The sequence below is a fragment of the Neovison vison genome, chromosome X (genome assembly GCF_020171115.1).
Source record: "Neovison vison isolate M4711 chromosome X, ASM_NN_V1, whole genome shotgun sequence".
NCBI lineage: Eukaryota > Metazoa > Chordata > Mammalia > Carnivora > Mustelidae > Neogale > Neogale vison.
Genome location: NC_058105.1, coordinates 52815969 through 52836497, shown reverse-complemented (window position 1 = coordinate 52836497; position 20529 = coordinate 52815969). Strand labels below are relative to the sequence as shown.

Below are 20529 nucleotides of genomic sequence, written 5' to 3'. Positions count from 1 at the left end.
GTTCTATAGTGTCCTGCTGTGTGGTTTCCCTTATGGTCCAGAGCCTGACATTTCTGGCATTGACTATCTTTAAAGTGTGCTGCATATGCTGTGCTATTTTGTGATGGTCACTTTATCTTTTGGGCCAGTTGTCTGCAGAGACTCTCTTGGTCTGTTTTGAACAGTGTTTGGTCCCTGGACTGAATGTGGGCATTTGACTAGGTGTGCCTTGGTCTGAGACTAGTGAAACTGGCACTTCTGTAAGTGTGATTCTGCCGGGGAATGTTGGGCAGGGTTTGGAGTAAGTAAGTTAGTGAGTGAGTGTTTCCACTGTGCTGGTGCCCACAGGTGGTTATGTGCTTATGAAGTTAGGCAGTGGAGGGATATAGCATCTGGCAGTTTTTTGTTCCTAAAGGGTCCCTTTGTGAATTCTGCCTCTCTGGGATGCATTCTAAAATGAACATATAACCTTCCCACCATGTGCCCTAGTTGGTCTTCAGATTGCTGTTTCCATGCTGTGTCTCTAGGTCTTTTGTCTGCTTTCTCTCCAAGAACAACCCCAATGCCCTTGGAGCTCTATCTCAGCTAAGCCCACTGACATTTAAAACTCCAGGCTTTAAGCACTATTGCTTGTTAGAAGTCATGAAATTGAAGTTCGGCTCCTCTCACATTTAAGCCAGTTGTTAGAGGGAATTGTTTTCGCCATGTGCTCTCCTACATGTGAGTCTGTCTCCTGCCTCCCTTGCCACTGCAGTGGTTAAGATCGTTTTCTCTCCCAAACTGTGTTTCTGCACTTCCTACTTTCTTTGATGTGGCCTCCTGTCTTCCTTTAGTTGTATTTTACTCTCCCAGTTTTGGAGTCAATTTCTGGGGTATTGAGATGATTTGATAGTTATCTAGTGGTGTTAATTGGACAAGGCAAGCCTAGGGCCCTCTACTCTACTGCCACCTTCTAATCTTGTTGTTTCCAGTTGAATAGGATGGACAGATTGGGTCTCACTGAGCAAAAATTCCAAAAGGAGAGATTATGGAAGAAAGAATATGGAAATAGCAAAGGTCATTGCCAGCAGAGGGAAGAGTCAGTGCACGTGACTGATTACATTATTGAAGAACAGTGAGGTGGTCACTGTGACTGAACTGAAGGAATTAAAGGGGCAGCAATAGGAGATGAGGTCAGAGGGTTCTGGAGGGAGTATAGATCAGGAGTGCCTGGTAGGCCATTGTAAGGATTTTGACTTACACTTGTAGTGAAATTAGAGAGCTGTTGGAATGTTTTTTTTTCTTTTTCTTTTTTATTTTATATTTGGAAATTATGTTAGCCACCATACATACAATATATCATTAGTTTTTGACGTAGTGTTCCAAGATTCACTGTTTGCGTATAGCACCCAGTGCTCCATGCAGTACATGCTCTCCTTAATACTCATCACCAGGCTAACCCATCCCTCTAGCCCCCCACCCCTCTAAAACCCACAGTTTAATTCCCAGTGTCCATAGTGTCTCATGGTTTGTTTCCCCCTCCGATACCCTCCTTCATTTTTCCCTTCTTTCTAATGTCCTTCATGCTACTGCTTATGTTTCACAAATAAGTGAAACCATATAATAATTGTCATTCTCTGCATGACTTACTTAGCATAATCTCCTCCAGTCTCATCCATGTTGATGCAAAAGTTGGGTATTCATCCTTTCTGATGGCTGAGTAATACTCTGTTTTAGATATGGACTACATCTTCTTTATTAGTTTTTCTGTTGAAAGGCATCTCTGGTCTTCCCACAGTTTGGCTTTTGTGGCCATTGCTGCTATGAACGTTAGGGTGCATATGGCCCTTCTTTTCATGACATCTGTATCTTTGGGGTAAATACCCAGTAGTGCAATCTCCAGGTCATAGGGTAGCTCTATTTTTAATTTTTTGAGGAACCTCCACCTTGTTTTCTAAAGTGGCTGCACCTGCCAACAGTGTAAGAGGGTTCCCCTTTCTCCACATCCTCGCCAACATTTGTTGTTTCTTGACTTGTCAGTTTTTTGTCACTCTAACTGGTGTAAGGTGGTATCTCAATGTGGTTTTGATTTGAATCTCCCTGATGGCTAATGATGATGAATATTTTTTCATGTTTCTATTAGCCATTTGTATGTCTTCTTTGGAGAAGTGTCTGTTCATGTCTTCTGCCAATTTTTGACTAGATTGTTTGTTTTTGGGGTCTTGAATTTGGGAAGTTCTTTATAAATCTTGGATATCAACCCTTTGTCTGTTGTGTCATTTGCAAATATCTTCTCCCATTCCTTGCATTGCCTCTTTGTTTTGTTGACTGTTTCCTTTGCTGTGCTGAAGTCTTTTATCTTGCTGAAGTCCCAAAGTTCATTTTTGCTTTTGTTTTCTTGACTTTGGAGACCTGTCTTGAAAGAAGTTGGTGTGGCTGATGTTGAAGAGGTTACTGCCTATGTTCTCCTCTAGGATTTTGATGGATTCCTGTTTTCACATTGAGGTCATTCATCCTTTTTGAGTTTATCCTCATGTATGGTGTAAGAGGATGGTCGAGTTTCATTCTTCTGTATATAGCTCACCAGTTTTCTCAGCACCATTTATTAAGAGACTGTCTTTTTCCATCAGATATTTTTTCCTGCTTTGTTGACGATTATTTGACCAGAGAGTTGTGGGTCCATATCTGGACTCTGTATTCTGTTCCTTTGGTCTGTGTGTCTGTTTTTGTGCCAGTAACAGGCTGTCTTGGTGATCACAGTTTTATAATATAGCTTTAATTCAGGCAACACGATGCCCCCAGCTTTGTTTTTCTTTTTCAACAATTCTTTGGTGATTAGGGGTCTTTTCTGGTTCCATACAAATTTTAGGATTGTTTGTTCCAGTGCTTTGAAAAATGCTGATGGTATTTTGATTGGGATGGTGTTGAAAGTACAGATAGCTCTGGGCCTCATAGACATTTTAACAATGTTTATTCTTCTGATCCATGAGCATGGAGAGTTTTTCCATCTTTTTGTGTCGTCTTCAATTTATTTCATGAATGTTCCATAGTCCTTGAGTATAGATCCTTCACCTCTTTGGTTAAGTTTATTCCAAGGTATCTTACAGTTTTTGATGCTGTTGTAAATGGAATCATTTCTCTAATTTCTCTTTTTACATTTTCATTGTTAGTGTAGAAGAAAGCAACAGATGCCTAGTGTATAAGAAAGCAACAGATGAATTTCTGTGCACTGATTTTGTATCATGCCACATTACTGAATTGCTGCATGAGTTCTAATAATTTGGGGGTGGAGTCTTTTGGGTTTTCCCCATGAAGTATCATGCCATTCGCGAAGAGAGAGTTTGACTTTTTCTTTGCCAATTTGAATACTGTTTCTTTGTTGTCTCATTGCTGTTGGTAGGACTTCTAGTACTATGTTGAGTAACAGTTGTGAGAGTGGGCATCCTTGTTGTGTTCCTGATTTTAAGGAAAAGACTCAGCTTTTCCCCATTGAGAATGATACTCACTGTGGGTTTTTCATAGATAGATTTTATGAAATTGAGGAAATTCCCCTCTTTCCCTATACTCTGAAGAGTTTTAACCATGAAAGGCGGGAAAGGATGCTGTATTTTGTTAAATGCTTTTCCTGTATCAGTTGAGAGGACCATGTAGTTCTTCTCTCTTATGAATTTGTTCTATCACATTGAGTGATTTGCAAATGTTGAATCACCCTTGCATCCCAGGGATAAATCCCACCTGGTTGTGGTGGATAATCCTTTAAATGTATTGTTGGATCCCGTTAGGTAGGCATTGGTAAGAATTTTGGCATCGTTTTGGTCTGAAGTTCTCCTTTTAGATGGGGTCTTTGCCTGGTTTGGGGATCAAGGTAATGCTGGCAGCATAGAATGAGTCTGGAAGTTTTCCGTCTGTTTCTATTTCTTGAAACAGCTTCAGGAGAATAGTGTTATTTCTTCTTTGAATGTTTGGTAGAATTTCCCAGGGAATCCATCCGGTTGTGGACTCTTGTTTTTTGGGAGGTTTTTGATCACTGCTTCAATCTCGTTACTGGTTATTGGTCTGTTCAGGTTGTCAGTTTCTTTCTTTTTCTGTCTTGGAAGTTTATAGATTTCCAGGAATGCATCCGTTTCTTTTAGGTTGCTTAACTTATTGGCATATTGCTGTTGATAATAATTTCTGATGACTTTTTCTATTTCCTTGGTGTTAGTTGTGATCTCCCCCCTTTCATTCATAATTTTATTAATTTGGATCCTTTCTCTTTTCTTTTGGATAAGTCTGGCCAGTGGTTTATCAATCTTACTGACTGTTTCAAAGAACCAGCTTCTAGATTCGTTGATGTGTTCTAATGTATTTCTGGTTTATAATTCATTGATCTCTCTAATTTTAATTATTTCTCTTCTTGTGCATGGGTTTGGTTTAATTTGTTATTGATTTCTCCAGATCTTTAAGGTATGAAGATAGTTTGTATATTTGGAATTTTTCTGTTTTTTTTTGGTGAGGCTTGGATGGCTATGTATTAGGACCGCCTTTGCCATATCCCATAGATTTTGGCCTGATGTATCTTCATTCTCATTGGTTTCAGTGGATTGATTAAGTTCTTTGATTTCCTGGTTGACCAAAACATTCTTGACGAGGATGGTCTTTAGCTTGAACTATTTCAGTTTCTTTCAAACGTTTTCTTGTGATTGAGTTCCAGTTTCATAGTATTGTGGTCTGAGAATGCGCAGGGAATAATCTGTCTTTTGGTACCGGTTGAGACCTGATTCGTGACCGAGCATGTGGTCTATTTTGGACAAAGTTCCATGTGTGCTTGAGCAGAATGATTATTCTGCTATTTTTTGGGTGGACTGTTCTGTATTTATCTATGAGGTCCATCTTGTCCAATGTGTCATTCAAAGCTCTTGTTTCGTTGTTGATTTTCTGCTTAGATGATCTGTCTTTTGCTGAGAGTGGAATGTTAAGGTCCCTTAAAATTAATGTATTATTATCAATATGTCTGTATTTTGATTAATAGTTTGCTTATGTAGTTGGCTGTTCCCATGTTGGGGGTATAGATATTTACAGTTGTTAGATCCTCTTGTTGAATAGAAGCTTTAAGAATGATAAAGTGTCCTTCTGTATCTGACTACAGTCTTTACGTTAATATCTAGTTTGTCTGATATGAGCATTGCTACCCCAGTTTTCTTTTGCGGTCCTTTGGCATGAAAGATGATTCTGCATCCTTTTACTTCCAGTCTGGATGTATCTCTAGGTTCACAATGAATCTCTTGTAGACCTCATAGGGATCGGTCCTGTCTTTTAATCCAGTCTGCAACCCTGTGCCATTTTATGGGAGCATTTAGGCTGTTCACGTTGAAAGTGATTATTGAAAGATGGGATTTTATTGTCATCATGTTGTCTGTGAAGTCCTTGTTTCTGTGGTTCACCTTTGTATATTTCTGTTTTATATCACCCATGGGGTTCTTTCTCCTTATATGGAACCCCCCCTTAATATTTCTTGCAGGACCATGTTAGTGGTCACATATTCTGTTAATCTCTGCTGGTCCTGGAAGCTCCTTATCACTCCATCCATTCTGAATGACAGCCTTGCTGGATAAAGAATTTTTGGTTCTTCTCATTTAGTATCCTGAATATGTCTTCCTAGCCCTTTCTGGCTTGCCAGATCTCGCTGGACGGGTCTGAGGTTGTTCTGATGTTCCTCGCTTTGTAGATAAGGAATCTCTCCTACCTGCCCTTAAGATGGTTTCCCTGGTATTAAGATTCACAAGGTTCACTATTACATGCCCGGGCATTGGTCTGTTCTCCTTCATCTTGGGGATTGTTCTCTCTGACTCTAGGACACGAATTCTTGTTTCCTTTCCCAAATTTGGGAAGTACTCGGCTTTGAGTACTATTTCCCTTTTAGTAAAAAGGGATGTGAGCAAGCTTGACTAAGTTGGTGTACATCATTCAGCTTCTGTTATTTTTTTTAAAGATTTTATTTATTTATTTGACAGAGATCACAAATAGGCAGAGAGGCAGGCAGAGAGAGAGATAGGGAAGCAGGCTCCCTGCTGTGCAGAGAGCCTGATGCGGGGCTTGATCCCAGGACCCTGGGATCATGACCTGAGCCGAAGGCAGAGGCTAAACCCACTGAGCCACCCAGGCGCCCCTCAGCTTCTGTTATAAGACATAAATGTGTAGGATGTGGCAGAAAGTTTACTTTTAATTCTCAACTGGTGATTTTTAAAAACCTCTTTCCTCCCTGACCACAATTTTTATTATTTTATTATTTTTTAAAGATTTTATTCATTTATTTGACAGACAGAGAGAGAGAGAGAGAGACAGCGAGAAAGGGAATACAAGCAGAGGGGAGTGGGAGAAGGAGAAGCAGGCTTCCCGCTGAGTAGTTAGCCAGATGTGGGGCTCGATCCCAGGATCCTGGGATCATGACCTGAGCTGAAGTCAGATGCTTAACAACTGTGCCCCCAAATCACAATTTTTAATTAGAATTTCAGCATACTTATAATAATTGCCCTTCATGCTGATCATATGTTATTGTAAGATCTTGAATTACCTTCTCAGTCATGGAAGATTACTAAATTATTATTACTTTGTTTACTTTCCTGTAATATTGCTTTATTACTTTAGCATTGCTGTACCCTAATTCTTCAAATAGTGGTGCCCATTTTGTTGTATGGTAGCTTTTATTAGCCACTTTCTTTTACTAACTAGAATATACCATTTTAAGTGCTTTTCAGCAGAAGAAGAAAACCACATGGAAAAAACATGTTTTGGAATTTTTGAGAAATGGACATAGATTAACAGAATCTGTTAATTCAGTTTTTTCTAGTATATTTTGAAGATGTCCTTTAATTATCAGATGTAACTGGATTTTAGACACAGGTGTTTCATTTATTTCATTTATATTAAATGTGACATTTTTTCCATTTTAAAAAATTTATTTATTTCATATATATGATTCATTCTAAAACTTTGAAAAAACTTGAAAGGACTTAACACTTTGCAATTTCTTTTCTCATGTTTGAGCACTATGGTAATGATGTCTGATCCAGATCTGACTTTGGGACCCTGCAAGTCATCTTTAAAAACAAGTATACACCCCCATCCAAATCTTCATTTTTAATCCTTAAAGAGTGTGTTTTTTTCCTTTTGTAAGAAATGTATTTGGTTATATATTCAAAGTTGCTAGTTCTTTTTGATTAGTTATAATTAATAAAATCAATGGGGTATCATTCAATTATTAATTTGTTTGATCTATGAATTCTCTTATCTGACAGGTTTTTTTTTTTCCCCCTTTTGGTTTTAATAGAACATTCAAATAAAAACTTTGGCAGATGATGTGGTAAGGTGGTCTTAGTAGCATGTTATGTTACTTGTGCATGTTGCCTTTTTTAACTAAAGTGGGTGGACATTAAAGCATTCGTGTATGTAAGATATATATAGATGTTTAAAAGTACAGTAGAATGGAAGACTTGTTAAGAGATTCTTTTGTTTTTTTGGATATTAAAGTAAAGAATTATCAGAGAACTCAGTAAAATTTTGATTTTATCCTACTATATACCTTAACCAGAATTTTTTTTTTTTGTCTGTATATAAATCTAACTCTGGAAAATACAGACGTTTTTCTCTTATGATAGCCAAGGAAACTGTGAATAAGTAAAAGATTAATATCAATATTGGGGTAAATTAATATAGAAAGAAAAGTAAGTTAATTATGTCCGATATATGCTATTAAATTTAAAATTCTTAAATATTTTGAGCTAAGGCTGTCATAGTAAATCTTATTAAAAGTTATGGGCTTAACTTTTAAGTGTGCCCTTTTATAGCTAAACTTTTAAAATACAGTATTTTAAGCAGTGTCCATTTTTTTTCTTTGTGAAATTACAAATAATGTAAAACATAAGTGATTCAAGAAGATAAAATTGTGTAGCTTAACTTCGTTTTCTTATTAGAGTATAGCCGAAAGCAGTATTATCTAGATAGAAATGAAGGGCATAATGGAAGATAAAGTATATATGTAAATAATGCTACTTAGTTAAAATCTAGCACTACAAAAGTGACATGAAGTAACAGGAACAGAGAAACATTGATTTAATGGTAAATTACATATTTAAATGCTTTTATGTCCACCATATTTTTTAGTGAAATTTGACTGTTGAATATGCACTCCAGCTTATTTGGGATTACTTAATAGAGTTGTTTGAAAATGTAATACATACATAAACCAACTTTATTTTCCTCTAAGAGTTAAAAGAAAATTAGAATATAGTTCAGGATAATTTGAAGAAATAAATCTTAATGTGAACATTGGGATTGGAACCAGGACTTACAAATTTAGTGAGTCACTTTTTCTGTGAAATGAGAGGGTCTAGATGATTTTTCAAATTTCTTCCCAGCTCTAAAACACTATGATTTATATAATCTCTTTGTATGAAACCATGTACTGAAATCATTTTTGTAATCCTAAATAAGCTGCATAAAACTGCTCATATTTCTTTAAAAATACAGCTTTTAATTAAAAAAAAAAAGGGTTCCTGGAATCAAAATTAAAAGTGTGTTCTTTTTATGGGGGGAGTCAACAGAAAATTAAGTAGTTGTAATAACTTCTGTGATGCAGTTTGTAATAATTGTAATATTTGAAATAATTTATAAGGGCTCAGTAACATGGGAGGAAGATTACTGTTCTCACATCTAACATGTGTGCTTGTTTAACATGAATTGATGGTATGCATGTGCTTTCTAACAGAAACCAGAATAAAACTGAGTTGCGTTCAGTTTTATGGACATTACTAACTTTTGAGGTCTAGTGTTTTGTGGTTTAAAACAGATTGGGCTGTTCATATGTACCTGGACTCATTAATATACTTTATGTGAAATAGCAAGCTAATTATTAGAGATTGTGCATGGAACCAAAGTTTCAGAGTCAATATCCTGAAGTTCTTCATAATAGTAGTTGTAGGAATAAGATAATTCTGTATGTGTTAACATTGCCATTAAATGGAAAAGGTGATGTCTTGTTATTCTCCATTTTCAGGGAAAAAAAGGGCAGTCATAGTAACAGCAACAATTATAATAAATAGCAGAGAAGTACATTAAACATATCAACTTATTTTAATCTCAGTATAACTCTGTGGTATAGGTACTTGTTATCTGTATTTTAAAGACTTTATGTATTTATTTTAGAGAAAGAGAAAATCTCAAGCAGATTCCCCACTGAGCATAGAGCCCTGTTGGGTGGGGCTTGTTATGATCCCTACTAGATCATGACCTGGGCGGAAATTAAAAGTCAGACACTTACCTGAAAGAACCACCCAGATGCCACTTGTTATACATATTTTAGAGATTAGGACACATAATTTACACAGGGTTCCTCAGTTAGTAAAGGGCACATTCAAACCCAGTCTGGCTTCAGAATCTATGTCCTTAACTTTTATACCCAATCGCTATGCTGACAAAGTATCCATAGATACTTGTCACAATTTTTGGCACTTCGAAGAGTGAAATGTTACCGTAATTTAGCTCTTAGAATTGAACATTGGGGCTCTTTATTATTTCCTTTCTTTATTTCTCGTAGTTCAAAGCTACATTCTCCCCTAAACAACCACGTGACCTTAATGCAGGATTTTTTTTTTTTTTTTTTTTTTTTTTTACCTACTTACTGTGTGAAACAGAAATAAGGGACTAAGGTTTACTTTTGAGAAATGCTTTTCACACCTCAGACTTCTGAGACTGAAGAACTACTACAAATTTTCAAAATTGTACAATCTCTAACTGGAGCTTGTTGCTTAAGAGTTTGTCAAAAGACACTAATGATACATATTATACTAAGTGCTATTTTGATGTTTCTTGTATTAAGTGCTATTTTGATGTTTCTTGTATTGTATTAAGTGCTATTTTGATGTTTCAGTACTTTGTATTTGTGATTCTGGGTTTCTTTCTTAGAGTTTCTTATGTTTTTCTTTGTAGCGTGACCGGATTACAAGTTTTAGAAAATCTACTGTCAAAAAAGAAAAACCTCTTATTCAACATCCTATTGATTCTCAAGTTACAATGAGTGAGTTTCCAGCAGCTCAGCCATTGTATGATGAACGATCTTTGAATTTGTCAGAAAAGGAAGTACTGGATCTCTTTGAAAAAATGATGGTAAGTTAGACCCCTATTTTTGTTGTGATTTTAAAATTTGTGTGTCCAAGATAGCATGGTGTTTCAAGTAGGTATGTTTGTATGGACTGTGTTTGTAATGTAAAAGAGAGACCAGAAACCTGTTGATAACACAGAAGTATTTTCAGAAGTATCTGTGTTTTTGAACTAAAACATCCTCACTTATTACTTCTACAGTGAGCTCCAGAAAGCAGGGGCTCTCTTTTTTATTTGTGTTCTCTAGTATTTTGTAGTCTCAGGCACATTGAATCCAGTTTTTTAATTAACTGATTTGTGTTTCTGTTTCTGTAAAGTAAAACAGGCCAAATTTTACTTTGCTGGAAACAGCACAAGGTATCTTGTTAGGTATATGAAATAGAGTGGGGAAGATGGAGGGTAAAACAACAGTGGAGGGCACCTGGGTGGCTCAGTGGGTTAAGCCGCTGCCTTCAGCTCAGGTCATGATCTCAAGGTCCTAGGATTGAGTCCCACATCGGGCTCTCTGCTCAGCGGGGAGCCTGTTTCTCTCTCTCTCTCTCTCTCTCTCTGCCTGCCTCTCTGTCTACTTGTGATCTCTGTCAAGTAAATAAATAAATAAAATCTTAAAACAACAACAACAACAATGGAAAACATAGAGGAGAAATAGTGCCTCAGAGGAGGAGGAGGATGGCAGTAGAGTAGGAAGACACTAGGGTCATGAGAGAACACACTGTGTTCTCATGAACACAGGTAGATAACCATCAAATCAATCTAAATACCTCAGAAATCAACCTGGAGACTGAAAGAATAAACTCTACAAATGAAGGGAGAGAAGAGACCACATCAAAGAAGGTAGGAAGTGCAGAGATGTGGTTTAGGGGAAGAATGGATCAAAGCTACTGAGGAGGGGAGGGAGCTCTGGTCTGGAGAAGGGCTAGAGAGAGACAGAGAGAGAAAGAGAAGCACATGGGGGGCAGGGTATACATGGAGATTGTTTCACCAAAGCCCTTGGCTTTGGAAAACAAGAGGGGCAGAGTTTCATGAGTTCTTGAAACTAGTAGGGTTTAAAGCCTGAAATTTTGAACGTCTGCAAGGTTGGCTGGGATAGAGCCCTGAGGGCACCACCCTGCTCCTGGAGAGAAGGCAGGCAGCAACCCAAGGACAGATTGCTTGGTAAAAGCAATATGAAGAGCACCTGGAGTGAATGGGAATTATTTGCTATCCTCTGAGCTTTCCCCTGAGAGGCAGCATTCACTGAGATACCTCTCTGGGAACAAAGGAGTTGGCTGGAGCCTTTCCCCTCCCCCACACATAACAACATAAACAGTGAGCCAGCTGCTGGAAGCAGCCCAGCAGCAACACTGCCTGCATAATTTGCTTACACCAAGCCCCACCCCCTGTGCTTCACTGGAGGTACTCTTCTCAGGCTTGCTTCAGGACCAGCACAGTGGGCCTAACCTTCAGAAGACCAGCATAAAGCTCTGACTTCACCACATCTCCTGACCAGAGAGTTTTGAAGGGAGTTCCAGTGGAGATGGTGATAAGACTCGTTCTGTAAGGAGACCAGAGTATACCTGGTTAAACTCACCACATTCAGCTCAGGGACCAAACACTGGCCACAGCAGGCAAGGAGGGCCTCTGCAGAGTACTGGTCTAAAGGATACAGCACCCCAAAACAACAGCAGAGTACATGCAGCAAACACCAGAGACACTCCCTGAAGCTCCAGGCCTTGGACACTACATGACCTCTTCTTCATAAGGACATTACTTGCAGGAAGCAGGAAATGTAACTGGATTTTCTAACACAGGGAAAGACACTTAGAGAAAATGCAAAGGTGAAGGAATTTATGCCAAATGAAAAAACAAGCTAAGGCCTTGGCTATAAATCTAAGTGAAACAGATGTAAATAACATGCCTGATGGAGAATTTAAAGCAAGGATCATATCATAAGGATACTCACTGGGATTGGGAAAAGAATAGAAGACATCAGTGACAGCCTTACCATAGAGATAAAACATCTTAATTGACCTTGCAGTAGCATTTGATACAGTTGATCATTCTCTCCAATTTGAAATGCTTCCTTCCATACCCCCAACATTGATTGGATTTTCCTTCTGCTTTTTTGGCAGCTTCTTTGAAGTCTTCTTTGCTGATTCCTTTTCATGTTCTCAGCCTTTAAAGTAGAGGCCTAGGACATCTTTTCCTCTTCATATTATCTTCTTTGGTAATTAACAACCAATACTGAGCTTTTAAATCCCATTTGTGTGCTCACAATTCTCAAATTTACCTCCAGCTTAGTCCTCATGTCTATACTCTAGACATATATCAACTTCAAAATCAGTGTCTCACCTTGGATGATCAGTAGAGTTCTCCAATTTTTCCTTCCGTAACCCCCACACTCTCCACTCTGCCTCTCCAATTCCTCATATCAAGGACATAATATGGTAATTGTCTTTCTCTGATTGACTTATTTTGCTCAGCATAATACCCAATAGTTCCATCCATGTCATTGCAAATGGAAGATTTTGTCTTTTTGATGGTGCATAGTATTCCATTATATATATACACACCACATTTTCTTTTCTTTTTTTTTTTTAAAGATTTTATTTATTTATTTGACAGAGAGAGATCACAGTAGACAGAGAGGCAGGCAGAGAGAGAGGGAAGCAGGCTCCCTGCCGAGCAGAGAGCCTGATGCGGGACTCGATCCCAGGACCTGGAGATCATGACCTGAGCCGAAGGCAGCGGCTTAACCCACTGAGCCACCCAGGCGCCCCAACACACCACATTTTCTTTATCCATTCATCTATTGATGGACATCTAAGGCTCTTTCCATTGTTTGGCTGTTGTGGGCATTGCTGCTATACGCATTTGGGTGCACATGCCCGTTCAGATTCCCACATTTGTATATTTAGGGTAAATACTCAGTAGTGTGATTGCTGGGTCAGAGGGTAGCTGGTGTGAGGTGGTGTCTCATTGTGGTTTTGATTTGTATTTCCCTATTGCAGAGTGTGATGGTGGAGCATTTCTTCATGTGTCTGTTGGCCATCTGGATGTCTTTGAAGAAACGTCTGTTCATGTCCTCTGCTCATTTCTTGATTGGATTCTTTGTTCTTTGGGTGTTGAGTTTGACAAGTTCTTTATAGAATTTGGATATTATCCCTTTATTTGATATGTTTTCTGTGAATATCTTCTCCCATTCTGTCAGTTGTCTTTTGGTTTTATTGACTGTTTTCTTTGCTGTGCAAAAGCTTTTGATCTTGATGAAATCCCAATAGTTCATTTTTGCCCTTGGCGATGTTCCTAGGAAGAAGTTGCTGTGGCTGAGGTCGAAGAGGTTGCTGCCTGTGTTCTCCTCAAGGATTTTGATGGATTCCTTTCTCACATTGAGGTCCTTCATCCATTTTGGGTCTATTTTCATGTGTGGTGTAAGGAAATGGTCCAGTTTCATTTTTCTGCATGTGGCTGTCCAGTTTTCCCAGCACCATTTGTTGAAGAGACTCTTTTTTCCGTTGGGCATTCTTTCCTCCTTTGTTGAAGATTAGTTGTCCATAGAGTGGAGGGTCCATTTCTGGGCTCTCTATTCTGTTCCATTGATCTATGTGTTTGTTTTTGTGCCAGTACCATACTGTCTTGATGATGACAGCTTTGTAATAGAGCTTGAAGTCTGAAATTGTGATGCCACCAACTTCGGCTTTCTTCTTCAACATTCCTCTGACTATTCGGGGTCTTTTCTGGTTCCATATAAATAATAGGGTTATTTGTTCCATTTCTTTGGAAAAAAAATGATGGTATTTTGATTGGGATTGCATTAAATGTGTAGATTGCTTTAGGTAATATAGACATTGTCACAATATTTGTTCTTCCAATCCATGGGCATGGAACTTTTTTCCATTTCTTTTTGTCTTCCTCAGTTTCTTTCATGAGCACTTTATATTTCTCTGAGTATAGATTCTTTGCCCCTTTGCTTAGGTTTGTTCCTAGGTCTCTTATGATTTTGGGTGCAATTGTCAATGGGATGGACTCCTTAATTTCTCTTTCTTCTGTCGTGTTGTTGGTGTATAGAAACGCAACTGATTTCTGTGCATTGATTTTATATCCTGACACTTTCCTGAATTCCTGTACAAGTTCTAGCAGTTTTGGAGTGGAGTCATTTGGGTTTTCCACATAATGTATCATATCATCTTCAGAGTGAGCTTTTGACTTCTTTGCCGACTTAGATGGTTTTAATTTCTTTTCTTGTCTGATTGCTGAGGCTAGGACTCCTAGTACTGTGTTGAATAGCAGTGGTGATAGTGGACATCGCTGCCATGTTCCTGACCTTAGGGGAAAAGCTCTCAGTTTTTCCCCATTGAGATGATATTCGCTGTGGGTTTTTCATAAATGGCTTTGATGATATTGAGGAATGTACCCTCTCTGCCTACACTTTGAAGAGTTTTGATCAGGAAAGGATGCTGTACTTTGTCAAATGATTTTTCAGCATCTATTGAGAGTATTTTATGGTTCTTATTCTTTTATTAATGTATTGTATCACATTGATTGATTTGCAGATGTTGAACCAACCTTGCAGCCCTGGAATAAATCCCACTATGTCATGGCGAATAATACTTTTAATGTTCTGTTGGATCCTGTTGGCTAGTACTTTGATGAGAATTTTCATCTCTGTGTTCATCAAGGATGTTGGTCTATATTTCTAATTTTTGATGGGATCTTTGTCTGGTTTTGATATCAACTTAATGCTGGCCTCATAAAATGAGTTTTGGAATTTTTCCTTCCATTTCTATTTTTTTGGGACAGTTTCAGGAGAACAGGTATTAATTTTTTAAATGTTTGGTAGAATTCCCCTAGGAAGCTGTCTTGCTTTTGGCTGTTGTTTGTTGGAATATCTTTGATGACTGCTTCTATCTCCTTACTGGTTATGGGTCTGTTCAGGTTTTCTATTTCTTCCTGATTCAGTTTTGGCAGTTTTTATTATCTCTAGGAATGCATCCATTTCTTCCATATTGTCAAATTTGCTGGCGTATAGTTGCTCATAATATGTTCTTATAATTATTTGTATTTCTTTGGTGTTGGTTGTGATCTCTACTCTATCATTCATGATTTTATTTATTTGGGTCCTTTCTCTTTTGGATAAGTCTGGCCAGGTTTTATCAATCTTATTAGTTCTTTGAAAGAACCATCTCCTAGTTTTGTTGATTTGTTCTACTGTTCTTTTGGTTTTGATTTAATTGATTTGTGTTCTGATAGTTTTGATTTCTTTTCTCCTGCTGGGTTTTGCTTTTCTTTGCTGTTTTCCAGCTCCTTTAGGTTTAGGGTTAGGTTGCATACTTGAGACCTTTCTTGTTTATTTGGAAAGGCTTGTATGGCTATATACTTTCCTCTCAGGACTGCCTTTGCTGTGTCCACGGATTTTGAACAGCTGTGTTTTCATCATCATTGGTTTACATGATTTTTTACAATTCTTTAATTTTCTGGTGGACCCATTCATTCTTTACAGGATGTCCTTTAGCCCCCATGTATTTGAGTTCCTTCCAGTTTTCCTCTAGTGATTGAGTTCTAGATTCAGAGCATAGTGGTCTGAAAATATGCAGGGAATGATCCCAATCTTTTGGTACTGGTTGAAACCTGATTTGTGACCCAGGATGTGATCTGTTCTGGAGAATGTTCCATGTGCCGTAGAGAAGACTGTGTATTCTGTTGCTTTGGGATTGAATGTTCTGAATATATCTGTGATGTCCATCTGGTCTAGTGTGTCACTTAAAGCCTTTATTTTCTTGTTGATCTTTTGCTTAGAGGATTTGTCTATTTCAGTGAGGTTGGTGTTGAACTCTTCTACTATTATTTTATTACTATTGATTGTTTCTTTGATTTTGTTAGTTAATTGATTTATATACTTGGTTGCTCCAATATTAGGAGCATAGACATTTAAAATTGTTAGATCTTCTTGTTGGACAGACCCTTTGAGTATGACATAGTGTCCTTCTTCATCTCTTATTATAGTCTTTTGCTTAAAATTTAATTGATCTGTGGTAAGGATTGCTACCCCCGGTTTCTTTTGATGTCCATTAGCATGGTGAATTGTTTTTCACCCCCTCACTTCAAGTCTGGAAGTGTCTTTGGATCTAAAATGAGTTTCTTGTAGACAGCATATTGATGAGTTTCGTTTTTTTATCCATTCTGATACCCTGTGTCTTTTGATTGGGACTTTTATCCCATTTACATTTAGGGTAACTATCAAAAGGTATGAATTTAGTGCCACCGTGTTGCCTGTAGGGTGACTGTTACTCTATATTGTCTCTGTTCCTTTCCTCGTCTCCTCCTAGGCTCTCTCTTTGCTTAGAGGACCTCTTTCAATATTTTCTGTATGGCTGGTTTGGTGTTTGAAAGTTCTTTTAAGTTTTATTTGTCCTGGAAGGTTTTTATCTCTCTTATTTTCTATGACAGCCTAGGTGGATATAGTATTCTTGGCTGCATATGTTTCTCATTTAGTGCTCTCAATACGTCATGCCAGTTCTTTGTGGCCTGCCAGATCTCTTTGGCTAAGTCTGATGCCAGTCTTTATTTCTACCATTGGATGTTACAGACTTCTTGTCCTGAACTGCTTTCAGGATTTTCTCGTTGTCACTAAGACTAGGAAGTTTTACTATTAGATGCTGGGATGTGGATCTATTTTTATTGATTTTGAGTGGGGTTCTCTGTGCCTTCTGTATTTTGATGCTTGTTCCCATTGCCATATTAGAGAAATTGTCTGTTATAATTTGCTCCACTATACCTTCTGCCCCCTCTCTCTTTTACTTCTCCTGGAATCCCCGTTATTCTCATGTTTCGTCTTATGGTATCAGTTCTCTCTCGAATTCTCCCCTCGTGTTCCACTGGTTGTTTGTCTCTCTTTTGCTCAGCTTCTCTATTTCCTGACATTTGGTCTTCTATATCACTAATACTGTCTTCTGCTTCATTTTTCTTACCAGTAAGAAACCCCATTTTTGATTGCACCTCATTAGTACCTTTTTTGATTTCAGCTTGGTTAGATTTTAGTTCTTTTATTTCTCCAGAAAGGGGTTTTATTTTTCCAGACAGGGTTTCTCTAATATCCTCCATGCCTCTTTTGAGCCCAGCTAGCACCTTGTGAATCATCATTCTGAACTCTCCATCTGAGATGTTAACAATGTCTGTACTGATTAGGTGCCTAACCATTGGTACTGCCTCTTCTTCTTTTTTTTTTTTTTTTTTTGTAGTGAGCTTTTCTGCCTTGTCATTTTATCTAGATAAGAATGTATGAACAAGAAAATAAAATATGGAAAGTATGGCAAGGACCCCAGAAAAATGTACGCAAACCAAATCAGAAGAAACCCGAAATGGGGGTGAGAACAAAGAGGGTAAATAGAAATTAAAAAAAAATATATGTATGTATGTTAGACTGGTGAATAGAATAGAGCCACCTACTTGATTTTGGGTGTATTTTGATCTCTTAGCAGAAACTACTTACCGGGGTGCCTGGGTGGCTCAGTGGGTTGAAGCCTCTGCTTTTGGCTCAGGTCATGATCCCGGTGTCCTGGGTTTGAGCCCCGCCTCAGGCTCTCTGTTCAGCATGGATCCTGTTTCCTCCTCTGTCTGCTTGCCTCTCTGCCTACTTGTGATCTCTGTAAGTAAATAAAATCTTCAAAAAGAAAAAAAAAGAAAAAGAAACTACTTCCCAAAATTTTAAATAAAGAAAAACATACATATTGAAAAATAAGGTTAAAAATGATGAAGGGGGGCGCCTGGGTGGCTCAGTGGGTTAAGCCGCTGCCTTCGGCTCAGGTCATGATCTCAGGGTCCTGGGATTGAGTCCCGCATCGGGCTCTCTGCTCAGCAGGGAGCCTGCTTCCTCCCCTCTCTCTTTCTCTGCCTGCCTCTCTGCCTACTTGTGATCTCTCTCTGTCAAATAAATAAATAAATAAAATCTTTAAAAAAAAATGATGAAGGGATGGAATATGAGTATAAAGATGAAAATTTAAAAAAAAATTTAAAAAAGGAATTGGTAAGTTAGTTGGAAAAAGAAAGTGGCGAGAATTTGCTCATGCTGGAGACTAGAATAGAGCCCTGTGGTATATTTAGGGTATAATTTTATCTATTAGAAGAAATTGTGTGCCAGAATTTTTTAGAGGAAAAAACCCTATGTATATACAAAAATAAAGTTATATCCAATGATGGATATATATGTGTATAATAATGAATGTTTAAAAAGTTTTTTTAGGAAAGGTATTGCTAAGATAAATCATTTAAAAAATGTTAAAAGAGGAAAGAGGAAATGTTAAAAAATTAGAATAAGAAAAAATTAAAATTAAAAAAATTTAATTATCTTTGAAGACTAAAGAATATTGGGGAGAAAGCTATGAATTCCATTCTTTTCTTTTCCCCTCTTCTGGAATTCCGCTGTTTTCCTTGATCAGTGAGCTTGGTCTTGGCTGGATGTTCTTGCTGATCTTCTCGGGGAGGGGCATCTGTATTGATTCTCAAATGTCTTTGCTCAAGATGGAATTCCATTCCCCTTGCTAGGCGCCAGTCTAAGAAATCTGTTTGAGTTCGCTATCGGGTGGTTTTTTCACCTGAATGCTTTTCGTAGAGCTCTGGAGGATGGGAGTGAAAATCACAGCCTACCATTCTCCAGCCCTGAGGAGCCGGGAGTTCAGGGCCCCACTCCTCAGTGTGTCCTCAAAGAATAGGTGTCAGTCACTCTTGTCTCCCTGGTGTCCAGTTGTTCTTTGGGCTCATTTGGTCTGTGATTGAGTGTTTCTGTCTCTGGCGCACATCCCAGTGGAGTCTCCAAACCCAGCAGATTCCTGCCTCCAGAGGAGGAATGTGAGTCTCCCTGGATCTGCCACTTGTGGAGTCCCTGCTCAAAGAGCAGTGGTCCAACTGTGCTGCACATCACGGTTTAAGGTAGTCCCAAGCTGAGAGGTCAATCCTTGGATCTGTCTCTGTAGTCACCTTCCCCTCTCCGATACCTGGGAGCTCCTGAACACTCAGACCCCCTCGTTTTTTCAGTGATCCCCTGGGTCCTGAGATCCCATTGTCACTGTGAGGGCTCCACCTACGCTTAGCCTCTGGAGTGATATCCCTCAGTGGAGCAGACTTTTAAAAGTTCTGATTTTGTGCTCCACTGCTTGCCGGGAGCCAGCCCCTCCTGTCCTGGTCTATCTTCCCATTGCTTTGGATTCAGTTCTCAACACGTCCTATCTTTCAGAGAGTGGTTGATTTTCTGTATTTAGAATTGCTGCTCTTCTTCTCTTCGATCTCCTGTTGAGTTTGTATGTGCTCAGAATGATTTGAAAACTATCTAGCTGAACTTCTGTGACCTGATGTTCTTTCAGGTCTCTGCCATCTTGTCTCTCCTCTCTAAAGTTTTAGTAATGGTATAAAAACCTTTGCTGTTAGGATTAACTTTTTAGTGAGAGCAATGCCAGTGTGACATTATTTTTTTGTGTATTATTTAGAAAAGTAAGTAATTAGAAGGTTTAGTTCCAAGTTCATTTCATTTGGTTATTTGGTTTAATGTGTATTAAAATTGAAACATAGATCTGACAGATATATATAGGTTCCAGTGGAACAGGAACATCATTTGCAGCACTTATTAAATAATAGTACTAACTTTTCTCAGTGCAGTCTGTGAATCAAGCAGATGGTAAATTTCCATCTTCCTTGATGACAGTCAGTTATTCTTATAACTAATTTGGAGTGTTACAGTTTTATATTTTTAAATGAATGGATCAAAATTTGCTTTAAAAATGGGCTTCAACTAATTTCATAAGTGTCTTGGTCTCTGCATTTTTACTTTCACATTTGTGATGTAGAGAACCTCACCTCCATATTTGGGTGCTCATGTCTGCTATAAATGTTGATCTAATGCTGCCAGGAAGAAGGAGAAAGAAGTGAGTCATGCAGTGGTGATGGAAACTGATCAAGCAGTTGGGTCTGCCAATGTGTTTCTTTTTTAAATGACATTTATTTGAAAAGCAGTTACTTTCTTACTAATTGTTAAAGTTTTAAGGAATTATTAGTGTTTTGATGAGTAAAAAATGCCTGTCGTGCTAAATTTCAGCAGTTTTTAAGTATTTTGTTGAGATAACCAGAAATATCTGTGAGGTACAGTATGGTTTCATGCTCACTTATTATCTCATTTCAAGTTGTTATAAATATTCTACATTATTTGAAATACCTTGCTTTAATTAAAAAGAACTACCTTTTTGACTCTGTAGCACTTTGTGGACTTTTTTTTCAGTTTTCTTTCTTGGATTGGCTTAAATTTTACCTGTGGGGTAACCTTTTTTCGGAATCGTTCTTACAGTTTTTTTCATAAAATATCTTTTTTTAAGTAAATCATTTATATCTGTAATATTTTTTTTGTTCCATTACTAACTCAAAGAAAATTATTTTCTATATTTCATTATTGAAATAATCTAGCAAATATTT

At 37.9% G+C, this 20529-nt stretch overlaps 1 protein-coding gene across 4 annotated transcripts in view; it reads left to right on the top strand.

Moving 5' to 3' along the window:
* Window positions 1–20529, top strand: part of DIAPH2 (diaphanous related formin 2) — a 980408-nt gene that overhangs the window by 50305 nt on the left and 909574 nt on the right. For all 4 annotated transcript variants that reach the window (XM_044235543.1, XM_044235542.1, XM_044235544.1 and 1 more), the window contains exons 2-3: window positions 7268–7300; window positions 9925–10101. In XM_044235543.1, the coding sequence (XP_044091478.1) occupies window positions 7268–7300; window positions 9925–10101 (210 nt within the window). The remainder of the gene's footprint in view (window positions 1–7267; window positions 7301–9924; window positions 10102–20529) is intronic.